We start from the raw sequence: 19,758 nt of genomic DNA, 5'->3' as shown, positions 1-19,758 counted from the left end.
TGGTGGTACAAAATGAGCTGAGATTTGACAATCAACTCGTGCGACGTGATGTTATTTCAGCTGGTCGCCCTTTCTGAATCTTCAGTCTATAATATTTATGTCTTTACCTGAGCTGCAGCTAAAAGTTTTTCTTACGTTGTACTGATATACTACGTACTGGTTCTAGAAAGCGTTAATACAGACACAAATAGTATAATCAGCCTGTTTCATCAGTACTTAATTACATTTTTAATACTCAACTTACAATATCACAAAATAATAAATTTACCAAAATCGAACTGCTAATATAATAAGATTCTGTCAATTTAACTACAGGCTCTTCGATATTGATCAATTAACAGACCATCCCATCCATGGTTTATTCTTTTTGAAAGGTAAATCTCATAGGTCATACATAATACGATTTGCAAATCTACACTACATAATTGAATAGCAACTAATAAAAACATCATCAAAACAATTAAACTGCACATATTATTATTGCTTTATTTTTTTACTACAAAATTAGTACAAATTGAAAATTTTGTATCTCTATACATGGATTTGCAGAGGTGTGAACATGAAGACTTTATCAAAAACTGTAAAAGTGTCCGTGTAATTTACAAACTATCTCTCGTTGATCATCATGCTGTAAAATATGTAGTACTGATTCCTATTACTGGATATTGATCTTTCTGTCTTTGTTTGATACTTTGATTTCAAGAAGCGCAGCTTTATAGCTGCTCCATATGTACCCTTTTCTCTGACTAACACGCGCCAAAGAGAATAGAGTGATCAAAGTTTTTCCATGAACTGAAAATATTCAGGAATCAAGAGTATATGGAGTTTGCAAGAGATCATAAGGAGCCCATAAAGCATCCAAGGGGCACGGCCTATTTGCGTCGAGTCTAGCCCATGGCTTACCTTTTCCACTCCAATGTAATAGACTAACCGGACCTGGATGCAGATCTCGGCAAAGACCCCGAAAATTATCACCACCAAGACCATGTTGATTCCATCTGTGATCAACCGAAGCAATGTTTCCGGCAAAAACAAGCAAAAATGGTGGTAGTGAACCTAGTTCATAAATCCTCATTCGTTTCTGAAGCTCCATCCATTCTTCAATCTTGGTGGTATAGTCACCATTTCTCCATCGTTCTAGATCGATAACCATGACACCAGTATTGAAATAACACGCTTTTCGTCCTTCAAATGTCAATGAAAGAGCTGGATTAGACCAAAAGGTTGGAGTGAAGTAAGTTGTGAAGTTAGCATTGCAATACTCAGGAGCAGCTAAGACTGAGTTTTCGCCAAGTGGAATAGATGCCAGTTTAGCTATGTCATCCACTAGGATAAGGTCTGAGTCAAGGTAAACAACTCGACGGACGCATATAGGAAGGAGATTGGCAAGGTAGTTACGCGCATAGTTGAGTGGACAATCAAGTGCAGCACGTATTGAGGTTGAGATTAGGCCTAATACGGCTGAATCATCGAAGGGGTAGACGTAGAAACGAAGGTAAGGGAAGGAGTTACAGATGGTGCGTCGAAGGTTTTCAGTGTCGGTAGAGGCGGATGCAACAAAATGGAAGTCAATGTTTTGTGGACAAGAAGAGTGTTGGAGGACTGAAAGTATAGCAGCCATGGAACCGCGTAGATATTGAGAGTCAAGCGTCATTGCTACATGGACTGTGTGATCTGAACATATGGTGTTATCATCGTCTTGAATTGTAGGACAGTCTGGTGAATTGTAGAATTGAGGGGCTTCTCTAAATTGATTACTAGTGGCAGCTGTGGAAGTCGCAGCAGCAGCCAAGTAGATGAAGAGAAGAAAAGATAGAGAGTGAAGGAGGTATGTAAGTTTTGGCATGGTAGGATGAAATGTGAGGGGGGAGAGGAAGAGAGGTAGGGTGAGTTTGAAATGAGGGAGAGAGAGAAGAGTTGGTTTTATTTATTGAACTTGGCTTTGAAATCACGTTGGTTGAAACTCAAACAAAAGAAGAATGGGAGCCTGGAGAAGAGTATGGTACGGAGTCAATGTTTTACATCTATTGGAAGCAACTAGCTTGCTTCATTTTTATTTTATTTTTATTTTTATTTTTATTTTAGTTTATTTTCTTGGACTGTAGATGTTGCGTTAGGTAAATACTTAACAAAGAACACTTAATTCCCAGGAACATAGACTTGTAGAAAAAACTAATGAAATGAAGGCGCAATGTAATTGGACATGGTTCATAATCGAATGTCAATGAAAGTAGTACAAAGATCTCACTCAATTACCACTACCAGAACATAGACTTCGAAAATTAATAAAGAATGAAGTAAACGCGCAATGTATTGGACGCAGTTCAATATCCAAATGTCAATGTTAGTACAAATATCTCATTCAATTACCATTACATATGTAGAAATATAGTAATGAAATATAGGTTCGATATAATTAAACGCGATTCAGTTTTGAAATGTCAGTGTTAGTACATACATCTCACTAAATTAGTATTCCCATTGCATATGACTTGGGGAAATATTAAAAGTAGCACGCAATGTAAGTGAACACGATAAGAGGGGGGAAAAGGTTTATGATATTAGTAGTTTGTGAGCATTTTTTAAGACATGTCACCGATTTTCGGTAGGACAATAGATGCATACAATTTGACGAACTTTGTTTTTCTTGTTTCTTTTCTGGTGATGAAGAAACATAGAGAAACTACAAGTAAAAGTGGACAATGAGGTCTGGTTGTTGATCCTTGATTCTATGAAATGGGATATGATGATGCTCAATATGGCATAGGATAAGAACCAATAGTGTAAATGTTATGGTTTATATTGCTAATCGAGAGAACATTTAATAGGCCCTTAAGGGAGAACATGATTGAGTTTGGAACTCCAACTCCGGAAACTGGGCTGGGTAACAGCATCTGACAGGCGTAATCTAAGGTAACAACACCTGACAAACGTAATCTCAGTTAAGCTTTGCAGTCTTTGACTCTTTTTTCCTTTGGGTCGACATCTCTTTCTTTTCACTTTTTTTGTCGGTAAATCTGTTATGACGTAGGATAAAAAAGGAGGGGAAAATTGGGAACACGCGGCATGAGGTATGCTTTTCATTCCTTTTTCAAAACTGAGTATTACCGATGATAGGTTCACAAATCGGGACTCACACAACCCTGGCACAAAATATCGATATAACCCTGCATATTAGACTAGTAATATATTGAGCTGAAGGCGAAATAGAGTGCTTCATCCACATGTCAAAATAGCATTGAGGTGCAAACCACACCTCTAAAGCAACGCAGACGTGCAAATGAAAGCAATATCATTTTTTTATTTTTTTATTTTTTAAAGTTAAAATGGAAGGCTAACCCCACCAGTTTTTTTGAGAATGAATGGAGTTCCTAAGGCCTATTCCTCATACATACATTCTCTAAGAGTATAATCATTAGAAAGAAGTTCGACAAAAACACAAATTCTAAAACCTCAAACCTAACACCAAATCTATTCAAAATACAATAATATTATACACCTAATTTACATTTTCTAAGTAGGCCTTTAAAACTTCAAACTTACAAATTGATCTGCCAATTTTGCCTTCGGTCAACTACACCCTACTTGCTCATACCTTTGACCTTTCCCTATTTACTACAAACCTTTTCCTATTTACCTTTCTAGTTCAAACACTTTCCTTTACATTTTTATGTTAATTCACGGTTCAGTTTTTCACTGAAGAACATAATAGTCAATAAGACAGTTGTAGAAAACTTATCATTGCTATTGCTTATAGTGGAATACTGGAATGTATGAGCACCAAATTCCTATAACTTAAGCTACTCGACGCTTTCCGAATAAGGGTTTCATTGGATTCAAAACCGAAGAAAAAGAAATATGTTCAATATCTCTCTTGCAGTGGGACCAAAGAGCAACTACGTGGGTGGGTATACTGTTGGGCATTCAGGAAGAAATATAGGTATCAGTCCATGTGACCTAACACTTTAATTCATAATTAAGCTAAAAGGTGGCACCCTAGCTTTTTGAGTGTTGTTGACTTCACACACCATGTAGTTCTTCCATCGTTTTCTCCTCGTGACATCTCTTGCTCTCTTTCCCCTGTTCCGTTTTACGCCAGGTTTGGCTTATAGTTATCTTTGTTTTACCACAGTACATTATGGCACAATCAATTTGTGTAATATAACTGCAATATTTCACTTCAATTGCAATGTAGCAAAATCTAGTAGTAGTTTGAATATCACAATAGAGCAACACCAACGTGGCTTTTCAATATGCACTTTTCATTCTTCTGAGTTCCGACGCACACCAAGCATTTCTCTAGCCTGTACAGTTGCCTAATAATTGAATAAATAGTGCAATACAAATTGCATGTGCAATCTCACATGCAATAAGCAAGTCTTGTCTTTTGTTTTTTCCTTCATTAAAATTTGAAGAAACGAATTCTGTTGCATAATATATTGTAGCAACCTCACATGCCATTAAGTGATCTTGTCACTCTCTCCATATTTACCTGAGTTTAGAATTTGGCTCCAATGAAGCAACAAATTCTCCTGCGTAATGTAGTAGCATGGCGAATTTCTCCTCTCCAGAAATCAACTAGAGGCGCACACACATCGCTACAAGTTTGGCTATAGAGTCTAGTCTGCTCATTTTTTCACTTCTTTTGTGACCGCATCATAACTTCATTGATGAATAAAAAAAAACTTCCTTGATGAATAGTTGCTCATAGTCAGATACGAAATAGGGATGGGAATTTGGCCTTAACGACCCTAACCCAGCCCTGACCGACCCGATCCTAAGCCCTATAAAGCCCTCACAACTAAAATTTGGCTCTAATGCTTAAAGGCGGGTCTAAGTTAAGGTTTCAAACATAGGCCCGACCCTAACTAAGCCCCTAGCTATAATTTCACTATAAAATACACAACTAAAACTATCCAACTCCAGCATTACATATTTTCAATTAAAATAATTTGTCGCCCTTTAATTTATCACTTACCGTATGGTATGGGTCTTCTAATAACTTGTCTTATATCATAAAACTTATAAACCTAATTGTTTCTATCTCACAACTCACATACACCTCACAACTCCCCGCCTAACCTAGTCGCCAAGAACAATAATGAGCACCGGCACTAGCCTAATGAAAAATAGGTTGACGTCAAGTAAAACTCATTCTATACTCTTATTTGTCTTTGTGTTCTTCAATGTTAAATGTAATTTTGGTGAGATTTGAGTACAAGAAATAACGGATTTATGTCGATTGAAAGCTCATTCCAAAATGTGTCTTGTGCATTTTAAGCGTAATTTTGAAATATAAATATGAGTCTCTATGTCTTTGGTTTATTAGATTGTGGATATGAATTTTAAATTGTTGACTTATCAAGAATTATTCTTAGATTGGTTGTTATTCAAATTTCAAAGTGGTGGGACTTTGAGTTTGCAAATCTTAAAAAAAAATTATAATATAAATGAGTTTTAAAACCGATGCGATAAAAAAGAAAAAATATATAGGCCCGGCCCTAAACCTTAAAAGAGGGCTTAGGGTAGGGTCGAGCTTGAAATTTAGACTTATGACCCAATACTATGGAGACTTTATAGTGCTCATTGCCCACCCCTAATACGAAACAGAGAAGTTTTTCTTTCCAAATGTAATGAGTTTCATTATTGCCGATGATCTACTTCTCACGAACTCAGACGGGATCCTTAAGATATTTGAATCCAGTAAATCATAAGAGTCCTGAGTTCTTGATGTTCAAACAAACACATCCCTACTCGATCTAAAGGTTAAAATTAAAAGTGTAGGCCTTACCAACAATAACATATAATATCTCAAACTCAAAGCCATTGTGGGTTTAGGCAAGGTCCAACATATCGAATTTGGTGAATATTTTGATGTACCTAAAAACCGATATATATTGGATATATCGGATATATCTTTTTTTTTTTGTTGACTAGTCAAAATTTTGTTTTGTATGTCGATATATCAAAAATATTGTCAATTATATTAGAAATATCGTCAATAAATCAGTCAAAGTCAACAATATTTGGTCAAAGTCAACAATATCGGTCAAAGTCAATAATTTATATCAGATATATCGTATATATCGATCGATATATATCGTTATATCGGAAATTATGATATATTATCGGGAAAAATTGATTCAATATTCAGTTGAGATATATCGAATATATCCATAATGTGTAGTTTAAGCGTTAAGCGGTAGCTAATCGGTTAAGGAGTGCATAGCGATTAGGCCTAGTAATCGGAATATATCGCGGATTAATCGGATTCTAATCGGGTAATAATTATAAATAAGATTTTTCATTCCCACAGATAACCTATAACACATGACACAAATAATTATTAGCTAAATGCATATTGAAGTGAAATGAAAATGAGAAACATATACGACAATCACCAAAATGCAATCACAGCCTCATTACATAGTTTACTGGTCAACATAAGTCAAATAAAAAACATATAAAATATGAAAAACACAAAGGCATCAATGACACCGCTAAAATTATATCATGGAAAAGTTGGTTTTATATATCACAAGTCTTTTGTTCTATAACTTTATATATACAAACCATTTTTTGAGAAAAACATAAAACAACAAACCCTTAGACCTATTAGTCGCCCCTTTTTTAACACCTATTTGCACTAAATCACCCCATTAATCGGCATAAATCGGGCTATTAATCGATCTCGCATAGATCGGAATTTTTTCTAGTAATCGTATCGGTCAAAGCTTATAGTGCCTATGCACTTATTAATCGCCTATTAAACTACACAGTATCTATGTCGGTGTACCAAAAAAATAATATATATTGGCGATATATTAGATATATCGCAGATATTTTGGGCCTTGGTTTTATGCATGCAGATTCACTAAAGTGCACATTTTGATAAACGACCAATGTAATGTACCCAAACCCACTATATGTCACGTAGATAGCACCTAAAAGTTGCAAAATGCAGAAAGTACAACAGTACTTCAGAATGAAAAATACGAATCTTCTTCAACCTTAACTTCTTTGGAAATAAAATCAAGCTAAGAGAATTCACCGACATCAGACCCACAGCTAATATATGAGGCCTCAAACTGCTATTAAAGTCAGCCAACACGCCAAGCACATGGTCTTGCCTTGTCTCCTTGCTGGGTTCCATAACCTAAAGTGCATTATCTATAAGGTATATAAGCAGTTGTTTAGGTACGTAGGATAATTTCATAATAGAACAAACGCTAATGGTTTGTTTTCTTCTTTTAAACAATATAAGAAATCTGTTGGTGACTTGGTGTCATGACTCATGAGTACCTAAGTTTTGGTTCTTCTAAGTAGCTTGGAAAGTTTTTTCACCAAAGTCTACCTTCAAATGTTCAAATGACTGAACCTGCCTAACACAAACAAAATTCGAATAAGGATATTCAAAGGACTTCAAGGGACTTCAAAGGACAGACTGTCGTCTATACACGGAGACTTTGAGCAGGGAACTGCATGTCTGTTGATTTGAGTTGAAAACCCGTTTACTTGGCTGGAAAAGATTGACTGATTTCTAGGCTTCTAGCGTTTAGTCCACATAATCCGCGGGAAGAACTATTTATCTGTTAAGGTTCTCCACGCGGAGTTTGTTACTACTTCCTCAGCTCAAGATAACCGCAATAAGCGTCTAGAGACTCGAAAGGTCGACCATGGGAGAGAGTGAGAGACTTGGAAGAATGATTGATTTCAAGGAAATGGCTGGTGTGAAAAGTCTAGCCTATTTCAAGGACATGGTCGATCATTCTTCTAGCCCCTTTGGCCATTTCGATATGTGTAAACATTAATAAAAAAAAAATGGTGGTCCATCTTAGAGACCACTCTATCGCATTCACAATTTTTTTTTAATCTGCTTTTAACATCGTATTAATGGTTCAACGACAAAAGAAAGAAAATTGGGGCCTCATATATACCATCAAGAGCAAGTGAATGATCTTAATCATTATATAATGATCAGTACAAATAAATAATTAATAGATAGAACTCTACTGCGTAATTTTAGTGCGAATCAGCTGATTGAACAGGATCGGTTACAATTAGCATTAAAATGGTGCAAGAGAAACACTAGTCACATGACCAGAGTAGCAAGATGCCAAGATGTTCTATACTGTAACATCAATTCATGAAATGGGCTCGGACTTATCAGAAAGATTGGAAGCGGAATGAGACCTTAGAAAATATCATGAGAAAACTGCTTATAAAAGATAGGCCCACAAATATAAAGCATACAGAGCAACGAATCTCTAGTCTTTATACTAAAAAAGCATCAGCAGCCATGAACGTGCTCGCTGCTCACTCTTAGGAAAATCGCATTACGTTGGGGGTCCAACCTTTCAACTTCATTTTCATTGACAATGGCTCATTTGCCCTTTTGTGGGTATTGGAACCTAGAATATGTACACTGAGATTGTAATTCATTTGCGAAAGAATCACGTTAAACAGACTTAATCACATAAATTAAGTAGTGCTCTTACCCAGATTCTCCATCAACTCTTTTAGTCAATGTAATAGATATGGTACGCATTAACTAATTTAGAGGGACAAGGACAGGCCGACAGGGTAAAAAAATGTCTACGAACGTATTAAGATCGAGAAATCTTACACTTCAGCTTCTTGTTTAAGCTGTTACAAATGAAGGCCAAGACATCCTACAAATGAAGGAAATCCTATTGGCTTCTCCAACTCACTCTAACTACTAGCTAAACTTCTCGTCTAGGCAGTTGAAAGCGCCCCAAGGCCAAGCATTAGGTTCTAGGCTAATCCGTAACTGAGAGTGACTCTCAAGGACAAAGCGAGTGAAATAATCACTTCCAAACCCAACCTTTTTTCATAATCATTCTCAAAGACTGGGTAGATAAAAGGTCAAGTATACTCTTGAAGCGAAATAAAAACGGGTCAAATAGATGAAATGTCAAGTATATTCCTGACCCAGTGTATATAGTATGAACAATCATTGTTCATATACAAAACATTGCGAGCTCATTGTTCATACCTATTGGAGTATGAACACTCATTGTTCAGACCTCATTATTCATACCTATTATAGAGTATGAACAAAGCGTGTTTATTTCTGTTGGAGCTATGAACACTCATGACTATGAATAATCATTGTTCATAGTCCAATTGTGGTATAAACAAAGAGTATTCATAGCTCATGACTATGAACATTGATTGTTCATAGTATAGTATGGACAAAGAATGTTCATAGTTACCGAACTATGAACAATCAATGTTCATAGTCCAATTGTGATATAAACAAAGAATGTTCATAGCTCATGACTACGAATATTGATTGTTCATAGTACATTATGGACTATGGACACTCATTGTTCATGATAGCTCATACACTCATTGTTCATAGCTCTATGAGCTATCATGAACAATCATTGTTAATAGTCTAATTGTGATATGAACAAAGAATATTTATAGCTCATGACTATGAACAATCATTGTTCATATATAGTCCAATTGTGGTATGAACAAAAAATATTCATAGTTCGTGACTATGAACAATAAGTATTCATAGCTACCGAACTATGAATAATCAATATCCATAGTCTAATTGTGATATGAAAAAAGAATATTCATAGCTCCCAAACCCAAGCTTTTTTCAAATGATAATGAGCAGAACTCAACCAGTTTGTGTCGAGTTGATAATGAGATACTACTGCTAATTCAAATTCAGAAACACAAGTGTAACCAAAGTTGTGCCTATTTTCTAAGATCATTTTTCAGCGGAAATAGTGGATGTCCACTATCAATTTCTTTTCAATAACAAAATAACTCCGAAACAGGACAATATGAACATATATGTTCACAGAAGAAAGCCTTATCTCCATTATATTCAACCTCAAGTTGAAAAGACTTTAAATCAAAACAATTACAACTAACGCGAAACAATTAATCAAACCCTCTCTCTTCTTGACTAAAGAGTGAAACATGATGCAACATTGTTAAAGTAACTGAATATGGTCAATTTCAACCAGAACAACAAAATCAAAACTGTGAATGGAGACCCTAAAACTAAAAAGTTGTACTGAACAATCACTCCCAGAAGCCAACCCTGCCTAAACAGGATCCATAAGTCCATTTACTCCGCGGCTGAAGCAATGGCATCCAAATTGGATGTCTTGACAACTTGCAGAGGAGTACGATACCCAAATCTTGGCAACGACACATCGCCCAAGCCATCAATCAGCACGAACGCTACTTGTTCCTTGGAATGCTCGCCGGTTCCCTCTCTCTCACTCACTCTAAAGAAAAGAAGCTGAAGGGTAATTTTAAAAAATATTGATTACTTATAAAACAAATTGAAGGGTGAAAGTGGTATTTAAAAAAAGGAAAAAATACGGGGCCAAGTTATTTTGTCTTTGAGGGTTATTAAAATAAAAAAACTATGTTCGTGAGTTGTTTCTACGAAGTAAATGATTTTGAGAGTGATTATTAAAAAACCCTGTCCTCTAGAGTTGTTTTGAATTGAGGCCCAATTTCTTGAATCCATAAAGCCTTTGGGCATATTGCCGATATTCTATTTGGCTTCTCCAACTCCCTGTAACCAGTGTTCTAAAAAACGCTAGGCGGTAGTCGGACGGTGGGAGAGCGCCTAGGCTTTCTAGGCAGTGCCTAGATGGGCTAGGCGCTAGGCGGTTTTTTTTCCTAATATATATAGTAATACACACATATACTACAAAAAATGAAGAAAACCATTTACCATAATTCAAAAAATAAACACAAACAAAGATACTTATTACAAAACCGCGTAATAGTTGAAGAATATTGACTTCATATAAAAACATACTCTTTGTTATAGTGACATATAATTTACATTAGACTTAAGTCTTTTAAACTCATTCAAATCTTAAGCCTATACGGGCTTTATTTTTCGACATTTAATCATTTAAAAAAAAAATGACTGGACCGTCTAGAGACCGCCTAGACCCGCCTAATCGGTCCGCCTAGACCCATCTAGTCGGTCCACCGATTTTTTAAACGACTAGGGCCTAAGCGAGTCGGTTGGGCACCGCCTAGCGCCTAAAGACTGCCTAGACAGATTTTTAGAACAGTGCCTATAATTACTAGCTAAACCTCTCATCTAGTCATATGTGCAGTCGAAAGCTCCCATACAACTAGCATTAGGCTTTAGGGAAAAACTACTCTCGATGCCCCAATCATGCCTTTGACTGTATCGTTTCTCATTTAATTTGTCCTAGTTGCCAACCTTTCAGAAAACCTTTCAACAAAACTATACGTGGATCTCTTTCCCAATCAAATCAAAACTTGGGGCGCAAACAATTTACAAAATTGAGCATGAGAAGCAGCAAGAGATTCTAGACTGGCAGCCAGCATTTTTAAACATTCTCAAGTGGATCAAGGTTTTATTTCACTTTTTTTTGGAGGACCAAAATTTTCATAAAACTACCCCAAATAGAACCAAAATTTTCATAAAACTACTCGATAATCAACAATCCAATACACCAGTTTCCCAGTCTAGAATGAAACCAAACACATGCTAGCATCTACCTGTTCATCCATCCCATGGTTCTCAAAATTCCAAATCTTTCTTACCCTTATATTTCTATCCCAACTGCTCTAAATTAGTTGATTTTGAAGCAGCAACTACTAAGTATACCCAGCTTGAGCAATCCAAAGGCTAAGCTAAGTTTCTCTTTTCTTCAAGCTAATCCATTGTAGCCATAGCTACCAAGAATTACTCAAGTCGGGTGATGCCTCATCATCAACTCCACCATGATCAAAAACACAAAACTCAGAACTAACATTTACAAGAAGGATAGATGGTATAGTACAGCCAACATTAACCATCTTTTTTCGTTCCTCGATTCAAGTTCATAAACGAAAAAACGAATTCAACACATCCCTAACAAATTGCACACAAGACTCATACCTAAATTTAATCTGGATTTTACTAGTCAATGAAAATCTAGTATAAGAAAACTTGGATTTCGTTTTCCTAATGTTTTGTTAAAATTCTTGTTCCCTTGTCAGACTGGTACTTCAATTTCATTCTAACTAAAAGAAATTCACGGGTTAGCATGTGATACGTATGTATATGACATCAACTGAATGTTGGATAAAAAAGATACGAGTCATACCTGTGTTTCTCGCTATTCCTATATAACTGAAGCCACAAGAACAGGTAAAAAAAAGAACGACACACTAGGAAGACATGTAAATACAAAGAACAATGGTACCCTGAAGGGGACTCCAAAGGAGAATGACTTGTTATTTCCAAGTGGGATAATCTTCTTTGAGACCTTAAACCCAGTTTTGTAGGCCGCCATACCGGGTCTGTCTGAGTATAAAATTTCCCTTGTGATTACATTTTAGTAAGGAAACTAATTAGATGCCCACATGCCCCACTTCACAATAAAGTACCTAACAACCCAAAACAAGGGACAGCACGTAATGAATAATCTATGAGCCATCATGTTTGCACCCATAAGTGGCTCACACCCATACGATGATCTTATGAGATGGTACTCTTACAATTGTCTTAAAAAGATGACTAAGACTAGGATTAAATAACCTACAAAACCACAAAGGCCGTCTACACTATCCAGCAGTATATATTAATCCCATATCCAGAATTTCTGCATTTTTCACCCAACATGTTCAACAGCTCAAGCCTGAATACAAACACAGAGATCTGTTTTCCAGTGATAACTTCAGAGTTCTCAAGTTCATATATATTAGTTTCCCTCAACACATCTCCAAGCGACTCCAGAACAGGATCAAGATTAACGTATCAATGAAAAGCTGCTAACAATCGCAGAATTTATAGACAGCATCACTCCAAAGTAGCAGAAGCGAGTCAGCAACCAAACTCTGCAACGATAAATTTCTTTCTACCAAAACTTCTTACATGCCATAAACTTCACAGAAATCCTTAGTTTCTTATAATCTCAGTTTCCCAAGCCCTTTAACTCAGTCTATTCAGAATTGAGATCAACACTGTTGAGGCAAACTTAAGGCTAGAAACACAACAAAAATGGAGAGAGAGAGAGAGGGTTATGTTTCTCGTGTAATGCAAAACTTGCTCCCCAGAACTCACCAGTTTCTCATTTAAAAGATACTGAATACAAAAGTAACTCGTACTTTCAACTAAACCATAAATTCTTGTGTCACCCTCTTCCACGCTCCTTATAAGTTATAGCCCAGATATTTGGATCTCCTCCCCAAAAAGACACAAGAAAGACGGAAGGTCTAGGGAATCACTCACATGCAATAAGCTTCACACCCACCATTTTAGTTATTTAGTCCATAAAAAACGCAAATGAATAAAGTGTTCCAGGCAATTGCGGATATAGCTTATATTCACTAATAAATGAGAAACTTGCCAGTGTGACTAACCTCAGACAGGGGAATAGAAGACAGCTTAAGGCACCAAATTAAAGGTCATCTCTATTAGTCTATTGCTCTACCTGGTTATAGATCACCATTCTTATCCAAACCAAACTATATGCAGATTATATGGATATAATTTCAAAGCAAGCATTTTTAAAATGGATTATTGCATTCTGAATATCGAGCTACAAGTAGACCAATATCACAGCCTAGATCCTATCCCCCCTCCCCCCTCACAAGACATACACACTAAATTAGTTAATGATAAGAGCACTGAAAGTTCAAACAAGTTAATACATTGATTACTTCACTAGTCTTTCTTGTGTGCGATGTATCATTTTAGATACCACTTCCTAATTCAACAACCTATTGCAACAGGGCAGTGGGGGGCAGCCTACCACAAAGATTTTGAAATCCCCTACCAAACAGGAACAGGAAGGGATGCTTCTGGTGCTCAAAATGACAAGGATGCTGTGTCGTATCAACAATTAGGATGTTGTGTATGAAGAAAACAAAGATATGAAGCATGCTTAAGTGATAGAATCAGAATTACTAACAAATTCTCCACCTTATTATTAAATGATAGGGAGGTACAAGTGCATAGACCAGATCCACTCAAGCAAGCTGTAGGATAGGGAATAAGATTTCTCACCGCAAAGTGCTTCTGTCAAAGAAAGACAAGCCCTCCGCCTCCCCTTAAATGAAGGGAGGTACAAGTGCATAGACCAGCCAAGCTGTAGGATAGGGAATAAGATTTCTCACCGCAAAGTGCTTCTGTCAAAGAAAGACAAGCCCTAGATTGGTCTCTCATAGCCAACGAGCTACTTTACTCCAAGATGCAAGATGGAGCTGGCATTGAAATTAAGATTGGAATGGTGAAGGCCTACGATCACATCGGGGGGAACCTCGACTTTGTCTTGGAGAAGATGGGTTCTGGAACCTTGTGAAGAAAATGGCTTAGAGTTTGTATTTCTACAGCTCACTTTTTTGTGCACATTTATGGGGTGCCTCATAGACATAGATAGTTCAAAAGTACAACAGGTCTAAGACAAGGTGATCCTCTATACTCCATGTCGTTTGTCTTGGTCTTCAAAGTTAATAGCAAAATGACTTCCAAGCTTGTGGCTGAAGCCGACGTGTTCAAAGCGCCTTGTAAATGAGGTACTATTTGTGATGCAAGCATTAGTTCGTATGTTAAGTGTTATACGTGTGCGCCCCTTAGCTAAGTCCAAGCCCATGGGTCGTGAGCCCACTAGTTTAAGTTATTTTATTTTAGTTGTTGACACATGTCGTGTTCCTATTGGCTTATAGTTTTTAAGATTAGTATAAATAATGGGCTAGTAATTAGGGTTCTAGGAGAGTTGTGTTATTGAGAATATTTCAGAGAGAAATAAAGATTTGTTTTAGTTTTAGTTGTTTTGTTTAATTCAAAAGTAGATTTGATAAACTGAAGTTTCTGCCAGTTTAATCTACATCATTTGGTATCGGAGCACGAATCGTTCTCGAGTAAAATCCAATTTTCCTTTTTTCTTATTTGTTTTAATTTTTCATATTACTGTTCATCGGGAATACTATTCACGCATTACTCTTCATCCAAAAATTAATTTTCTGTCTTTGTCTTCTTTCAAGATCAAAGTTTTAATTTTTATGTCGTATATCAAGAAACCAGAGATGGAACACCTAGAAGAAAATTATCAGGGTTTGAATGCCAAGTTTGAAGCTATGCAAGAAGCCTTGAATGCACTTCTAGCCGCCCAACAACAAAATTCTAAGGTTTCTCCATAAGTTAGTTTACCTTTTCAGCAGCCGTCATAGGTTCCACCAGTAATGGCGCCTTCTCAAAGTTTTCAGACACCACCAATTTCTATGCCATTCGGCTATTATCCAAATCTCTATCAGCAACAGATGATGTATCAGGGTTATTCTCCTTATTATTGGTCTTGGAATCCTAGTTAGTATCAATCTGTGCCACAGTATGTGCCAAACCCTATTCTGGGATATGCGCCTATGCCAAGTTATCCTTAACAAGAATTTTCTAGGTTCTGATCGCTCCCGGTAATAAAGGTCTTGAAGTGGTGGAATTGCCTATTGTGACTACAATACTCTCACCTCTACCTTGGTCACTACTACTTACGCACCACAGACACACTACAAGATTTCCAAAGACCCACGGATCTTGTCTTGCTAGAGCAGGTTGCGGACCGATTACCAACCAACTGCGTCTTTTGATATTGGTCCGGTCTCGATTCCACCCAAGTGTTAGTGTTCGTTTTGCAACAAACGAAACCGAAACGAGTTGAACAATGGCTCCAGCATGACCATCCAGTCGAGGTTCCTCCATTAGTTCGTGAACCTTTTAATCTTCCAGCTGGTATTCCTCCTCAGCATGGGGGAAGACCTAATTCTATGCAAGAGGAACATGATAGTTTTTTAGATACTCTACCCATATTTGATGAATACAGAGCAGATGAATCTGAATTTTGTGTGCCTACTCCCTCTTTGCCTGGGAATCTTTTTGTTGAGTATGCCGATCCAATTTGGGAGGATTTTGATATTAAGTATACAAGGCTCTTTAGTTATGTGCATCTAAAGTTACAATTGGAGACATTATGGTGCATTCTTATTCTTGTGAGTAATTATCTGGGCAAAATTCGAGGTCGAATCCGTTTGAACAGCGGGAGAGTGATGGGCATCAGCTACAGCGAATTTCATCAGTCAATTGCATATACAAACTTAAGACGAGTTCTTTTCAACCCGAGGAGAATGATGCAGAGCATTAGTTCATATGTTAAGTGTTATACATGTGCGCCCCTTAGCTGAGTCCAAGCCCATGGGTCGTGAGCCCACTAGTTTAAGTTATTCTATTTTAGTTGTTGACACATGTCGTGTTCCTATTGGCTTATAGTTTTTAAGATTAGTATAAATAATGGACTTGTAATTAGGGTTCTGGGAGAGTTGTGTTATTGAAAATATTTCAAAGAGAAATAAAGATTTGTTTTAGTTTTAGTTGTTTTGTTTAATTCAAGAGTAGATTTGATAAACTGAAGCTTCCGCCAGTTTAATCTACATCAATTTGTGTCTCCTACCTCCAATTTGCAGATGACACCATATTCTTACCAAGTACCTCAACTGAAATAACTTGAGGAATAACAACAATGGATAATAATATACACACGGATCCATGCTACCCTTTACTCAAAAACGAATTGCATTTGAAACTGCCAAATAGAGTTGTTCCTCCCGGACACTCGATACTTAACCTTTGATCGCAATAATCACCTCCTCCATACTTAACGATCTGCCCTCAAAATGTATCTTGTTCTTCTTCTGTTCTTCTCTTCTCGCCTGACCCACAAAACTCAGTGTTCCACAATATCTATACTTCACTACAATGAAAGTTGCATTCTAGCGTCTATGCTTTATGTCAGATCCTATCTTCTGAATTCCCTCAGATTTCGAATCATAAGAGAACTCCCTAAATTCCGATTAATCCCCTGCTGACTAGGCCTTGTTGTTAGGCCCCACTGAACCGACTAGTGATCAACTCCCCATTTAACTGCCCAATGGGAAAGTGATAAAAGGTGTTGGATTTGGGAGAAAATCAAACTGATCACTTCGATGTCTGTCTACATTGGCTTGGCCAAGCAAAACATCATGGAAGTCCTTCATAATCATAAGATTATAGAGCATTTTTCCTATAAAAAGATTTGGTGCAATTCTATCCCCTTTATAGGTGTGTTCTTTTGTTCGGAGACCTTGTTCTATTAATTCAATAAACCAGGGACACCACCTTTCATCATCAAGGAAACTTTGGCGATGAAACTGATTGGACACCCCGTGTCTTTGAGATGGTTGTAGAACAAAAGAAATAAAAGCATCTTTCTTGCAACGGTTGAGGAACCCAGTAACCTACAACATGTCAGGTCAAGGATACCCTATTCGATTAGGCAGTTGATATCCGAATCTAGGGAGACTTAAGTCCCGTGGTTTTATCTTTGGTTGGATTATTTTGGTAATGCAACATATTTGTACTTGAGATCATACCTCTTTATCTTAGCGTTTTTCTAAGGGAGCAGAAGGCCAGATGGCACGTGAACCTAGTGGGAACCTACTAATTTTTATATAGATGCCTATCCACCCCTCCTCTATGGTTTCCACATACTCCACTTGCTTCACAATCAATGAAATTTCATTTTACCAATAACAGAATAAGCTAGTCCATGTAACAAAATCAACACAATCAGTACTGTATACAAATAAACAGTTTCTTCACAATGTTCCTTAAATTTTCCACTACATTACCTGAGTATGTATCAAATTTATAGCTTTTAAAAACACACAAAAAAATGTACTGAATCACAAAGTTAGCATTACGGTGTTACCTAAGCATACGGCTTTACAAGCTTGAAAGAGCAAATATCACAAGAAACCCAATCACCATCAACAACGTCGTCAAACGATTATCATCCTGCTGTCCTTGGTTTCCATGCTGAGTAGGATACCCATGAGTATGACCACCATGAAACGCATTATGAAATCCATAAGGATAACCCGGAGCTCCTCCTCCATTCACATTACCACCATTAGGAATTCCATGCATTTGAAAATTAAACGCAGGAAATAAACCACCAAAAGCAGCAGAAAAATTTATATTCCCCATGGGCCCAAACCCGCCCGTAAATCCAAACCCATGTTGAGCAAACCCGGTCGCGTTCGCGTCCGGGGCTGTTTCCGGTCTCTGTCCAGCTGGACGATTGGGTACATCAACCCCGGGTACCGACCTGGATCTTGGATCCGACTGCGTCTTTCCCCTTCCATAAAGTGGTACTAATTTTTCTTCCTCTATAACAGCTTTACAAACTGGGCATGCTTGCGAGCGTGAATGAAAATGAAGCCATTGATAAAGACATGGCCAACAATAAAGATGACCACATAATGTTACAATTGGGTCTTGTGCCAATTCAAAACAAATATTGCACTCAAAATCGGCATCATTACCACCACTGCCCGAGGAAGACGCGTTTTCTGACCGTGGTACACTTTTCGTGTCCATTTAATTTCCAATGGCCTGTAAATATTACAGAGAAACAAATTAAGGTTCAAAATCTGATATAAAAAAGAAAGACAAATAATTCATATGAAAAAAAAGAGAGAGAGCAGATGGCTAACCCTGATGATGGGATGCGGCGAAAACTCGGAATCAGAAACACAAGTCGCAAGTCGAAACTCGAAAGTACTTGCCGCGTACAGTTTTTTTTTTTTTTTATATATATATTTTGTTACTTTTGAATTACTTCGTGGTTCCGGTCTGGCTCCTACTTCCTACTTCCTAGTAGTAAAGGAAGAACCCAGAACCATTTACGTTTGCGGTTCCGGTTCTTACTTCTCAGTCTCATAGGGCTTGGATTAAGATTTAAGATCTAGTGATGGGTTAATAGTCCAAAGGTATAGCAAAGGGCCCATGGTAGAGCAACTTTCACGCTTTCTGGGGTAGAGAGCACATTTGTGTTTGATAGTGTAGTAGCTCAATCCGTGGTAGAGAGAATCAACGGTGATTTGACCCTGAAGCAAGCAAGACAATAAAGAGAATCGAGAGGTATCGAATCAGGACTGCGGATCCTTAAATTACTTGGTGGAGAAACTCACACGTGGAAAATAGGAGACCGTGAGATGAGGGAACAAGTGGATGGCTAAGAGGAAATGAGAGGAGAGTATAAAGAGGAAAGGAGACAAGAGGCTGCAAATTCATGAGAGAGAGAGACCACATTTGGGGGAACCGAGAGAACAAAACAACTCAAAAATAGCAAAAAGAGGAGTAGGCAAACCAAAGAAGTTGGTAATGTATGAGGCGGATAGTGAATCAGTGAGAGATGAGGGGGGAGACTAAGGAGAGGAAGTGACCACGGAATCAGTTTCGGAGGAAACAAGGCTTCTGCAAGAAGAGATTGCAGGGTTGAGAGAAGATAATGACGTACTCAGAAGAGAAAGAGAGAGAGAGAGAAACAACACGACCAACTTTTGAGAGAAGCTAATTTCAGTGCAGACTCGGCAGCAAAGCATAGTGCGACTTTGGATATAGATGCATCGGAATGGAGTGCATCACGGCCAACTTTTGTACCCAAAATTGAGAGAGAGAGAGAGAAACAACACGACCAACTTTTGAGAGAAGCTAATTTCAGTGCAGACTCGGCAGCAAAGCATGGTGCGACTTTGGATATAGATGCATCAGAATGGAGTGCATCACAGCCAACTTTTGTATCCAAAATCGAGAGTCCTGATCAGGTGTACTTTAGATTTAGCTAGAGTATGCTCACTCCTTTTGGTCTGTGGTGGGAACCTATCTTGTAACATGTAAACGATGTCTCATCGTGT

The 19,758-nt window shown here is 37.5% G+C and overlaps 2 protein-coding genes across 4 annotated transcripts; both read right to left on the bottom strand.

The window, feature by feature from the left end:
* Nucleotides 1-451: 451 nt before the first annotated feature.
* On the bottom strand, nucleotides 452-2,812 carry LOC147501428 (putative galacturonosyltransferase-like 1). Its single transcript, XM_086606488.1, has one exon. The coding sequence runs from the start codon at nucleotides 1,844-1,846 to the stop codon at nucleotides 803-805; it is 1,044 nt and encodes a 347-aa protein (XP_086462614.1). The 5' UTR covers nucleotides 1,847-2,812; the 3' UTR covers nucleotides 452-802.
* A 7,005-nt stretch (nucleotides 2,813-9,817) lies between these two features.
* Nucleotides 9,818-18,763, bottom strand: LOC147501427 (uncharacterized). Of its 3 annotated transcripts, none has more exons than XM_086606487.1 (3): nucleotides 18,556-18,763; nucleotides 17,769-18,454; nucleotides 9,818-10,291 (listed from the first exon to the last, which is right to left on the bottom strand). In XM_086606487.1, the coding sequence occupies exon 2, from the start codon at nucleotides 18,437-18,439 to the stop codon at nucleotides 17,783-17,785; it is 657 nt and encodes a 218-aa protein (XP_086462613.1). In that variant the 5' UTR covers nucleotides 18,440-18,454; nucleotides 18,556-18,763; the 3' UTR covers nucleotides 9,818-10,291; nucleotides 17,769-17,782. The 3 variants fall into 3 exon arrangements, with proteins under 3 accessions (XP_086462613.1, XP_086462612.1, XP_086462611.1); XM_086606486.1 differs by having other exon boundaries at nucleotides 9,818-10,277; XM_086606485.1 differs by lacking the exon at nucleotides 9,818-10,291 and having other exon boundaries at nucleotides 17,610-18,454; nucleotides 18,556-18,761.
* Between the last annotated feature and the right edge of the window lie 995 nt (nucleotides 18,764-19,758).

The sequence above is a fragment of the Coptis chinensis genome, chromosome 4 (genome assembly GCF_015680905.1).
Source record: "Coptis chinensis isolate HL-2020 chromosome 4, ASM1568090v1, whole genome shotgun sequence".
Classification (NCBI taxonomy): domain Eukaryota; kingdom Viridiplantae; phylum Streptophyta; class Magnoliopsida; order Ranunculales; family Ranunculaceae; genus Coptis; species Coptis chinensis.
Note: the sequence above shows the minus strand (reverse complement) of the source record. Positions and strands in the feature narration are given on the sequence as shown.

Bases quoted from the DNA above. Each gene is read 5' to 3' on its own strand.
- LOC147501428 (XM_086606488.1), bottom strand. From the start codon at position 1,846: ATGCCAAAACTTACATACCTCCTTCACTCTCTATCTTTTCTTCTCTTC.
- LOC147501427 (XM_086606487.1), bottom strand. From the start codon at position 18,439: ATGGACACGAAAAGTGTACCACGGTCAGAAAACGCGTCTTCCTCGGGC.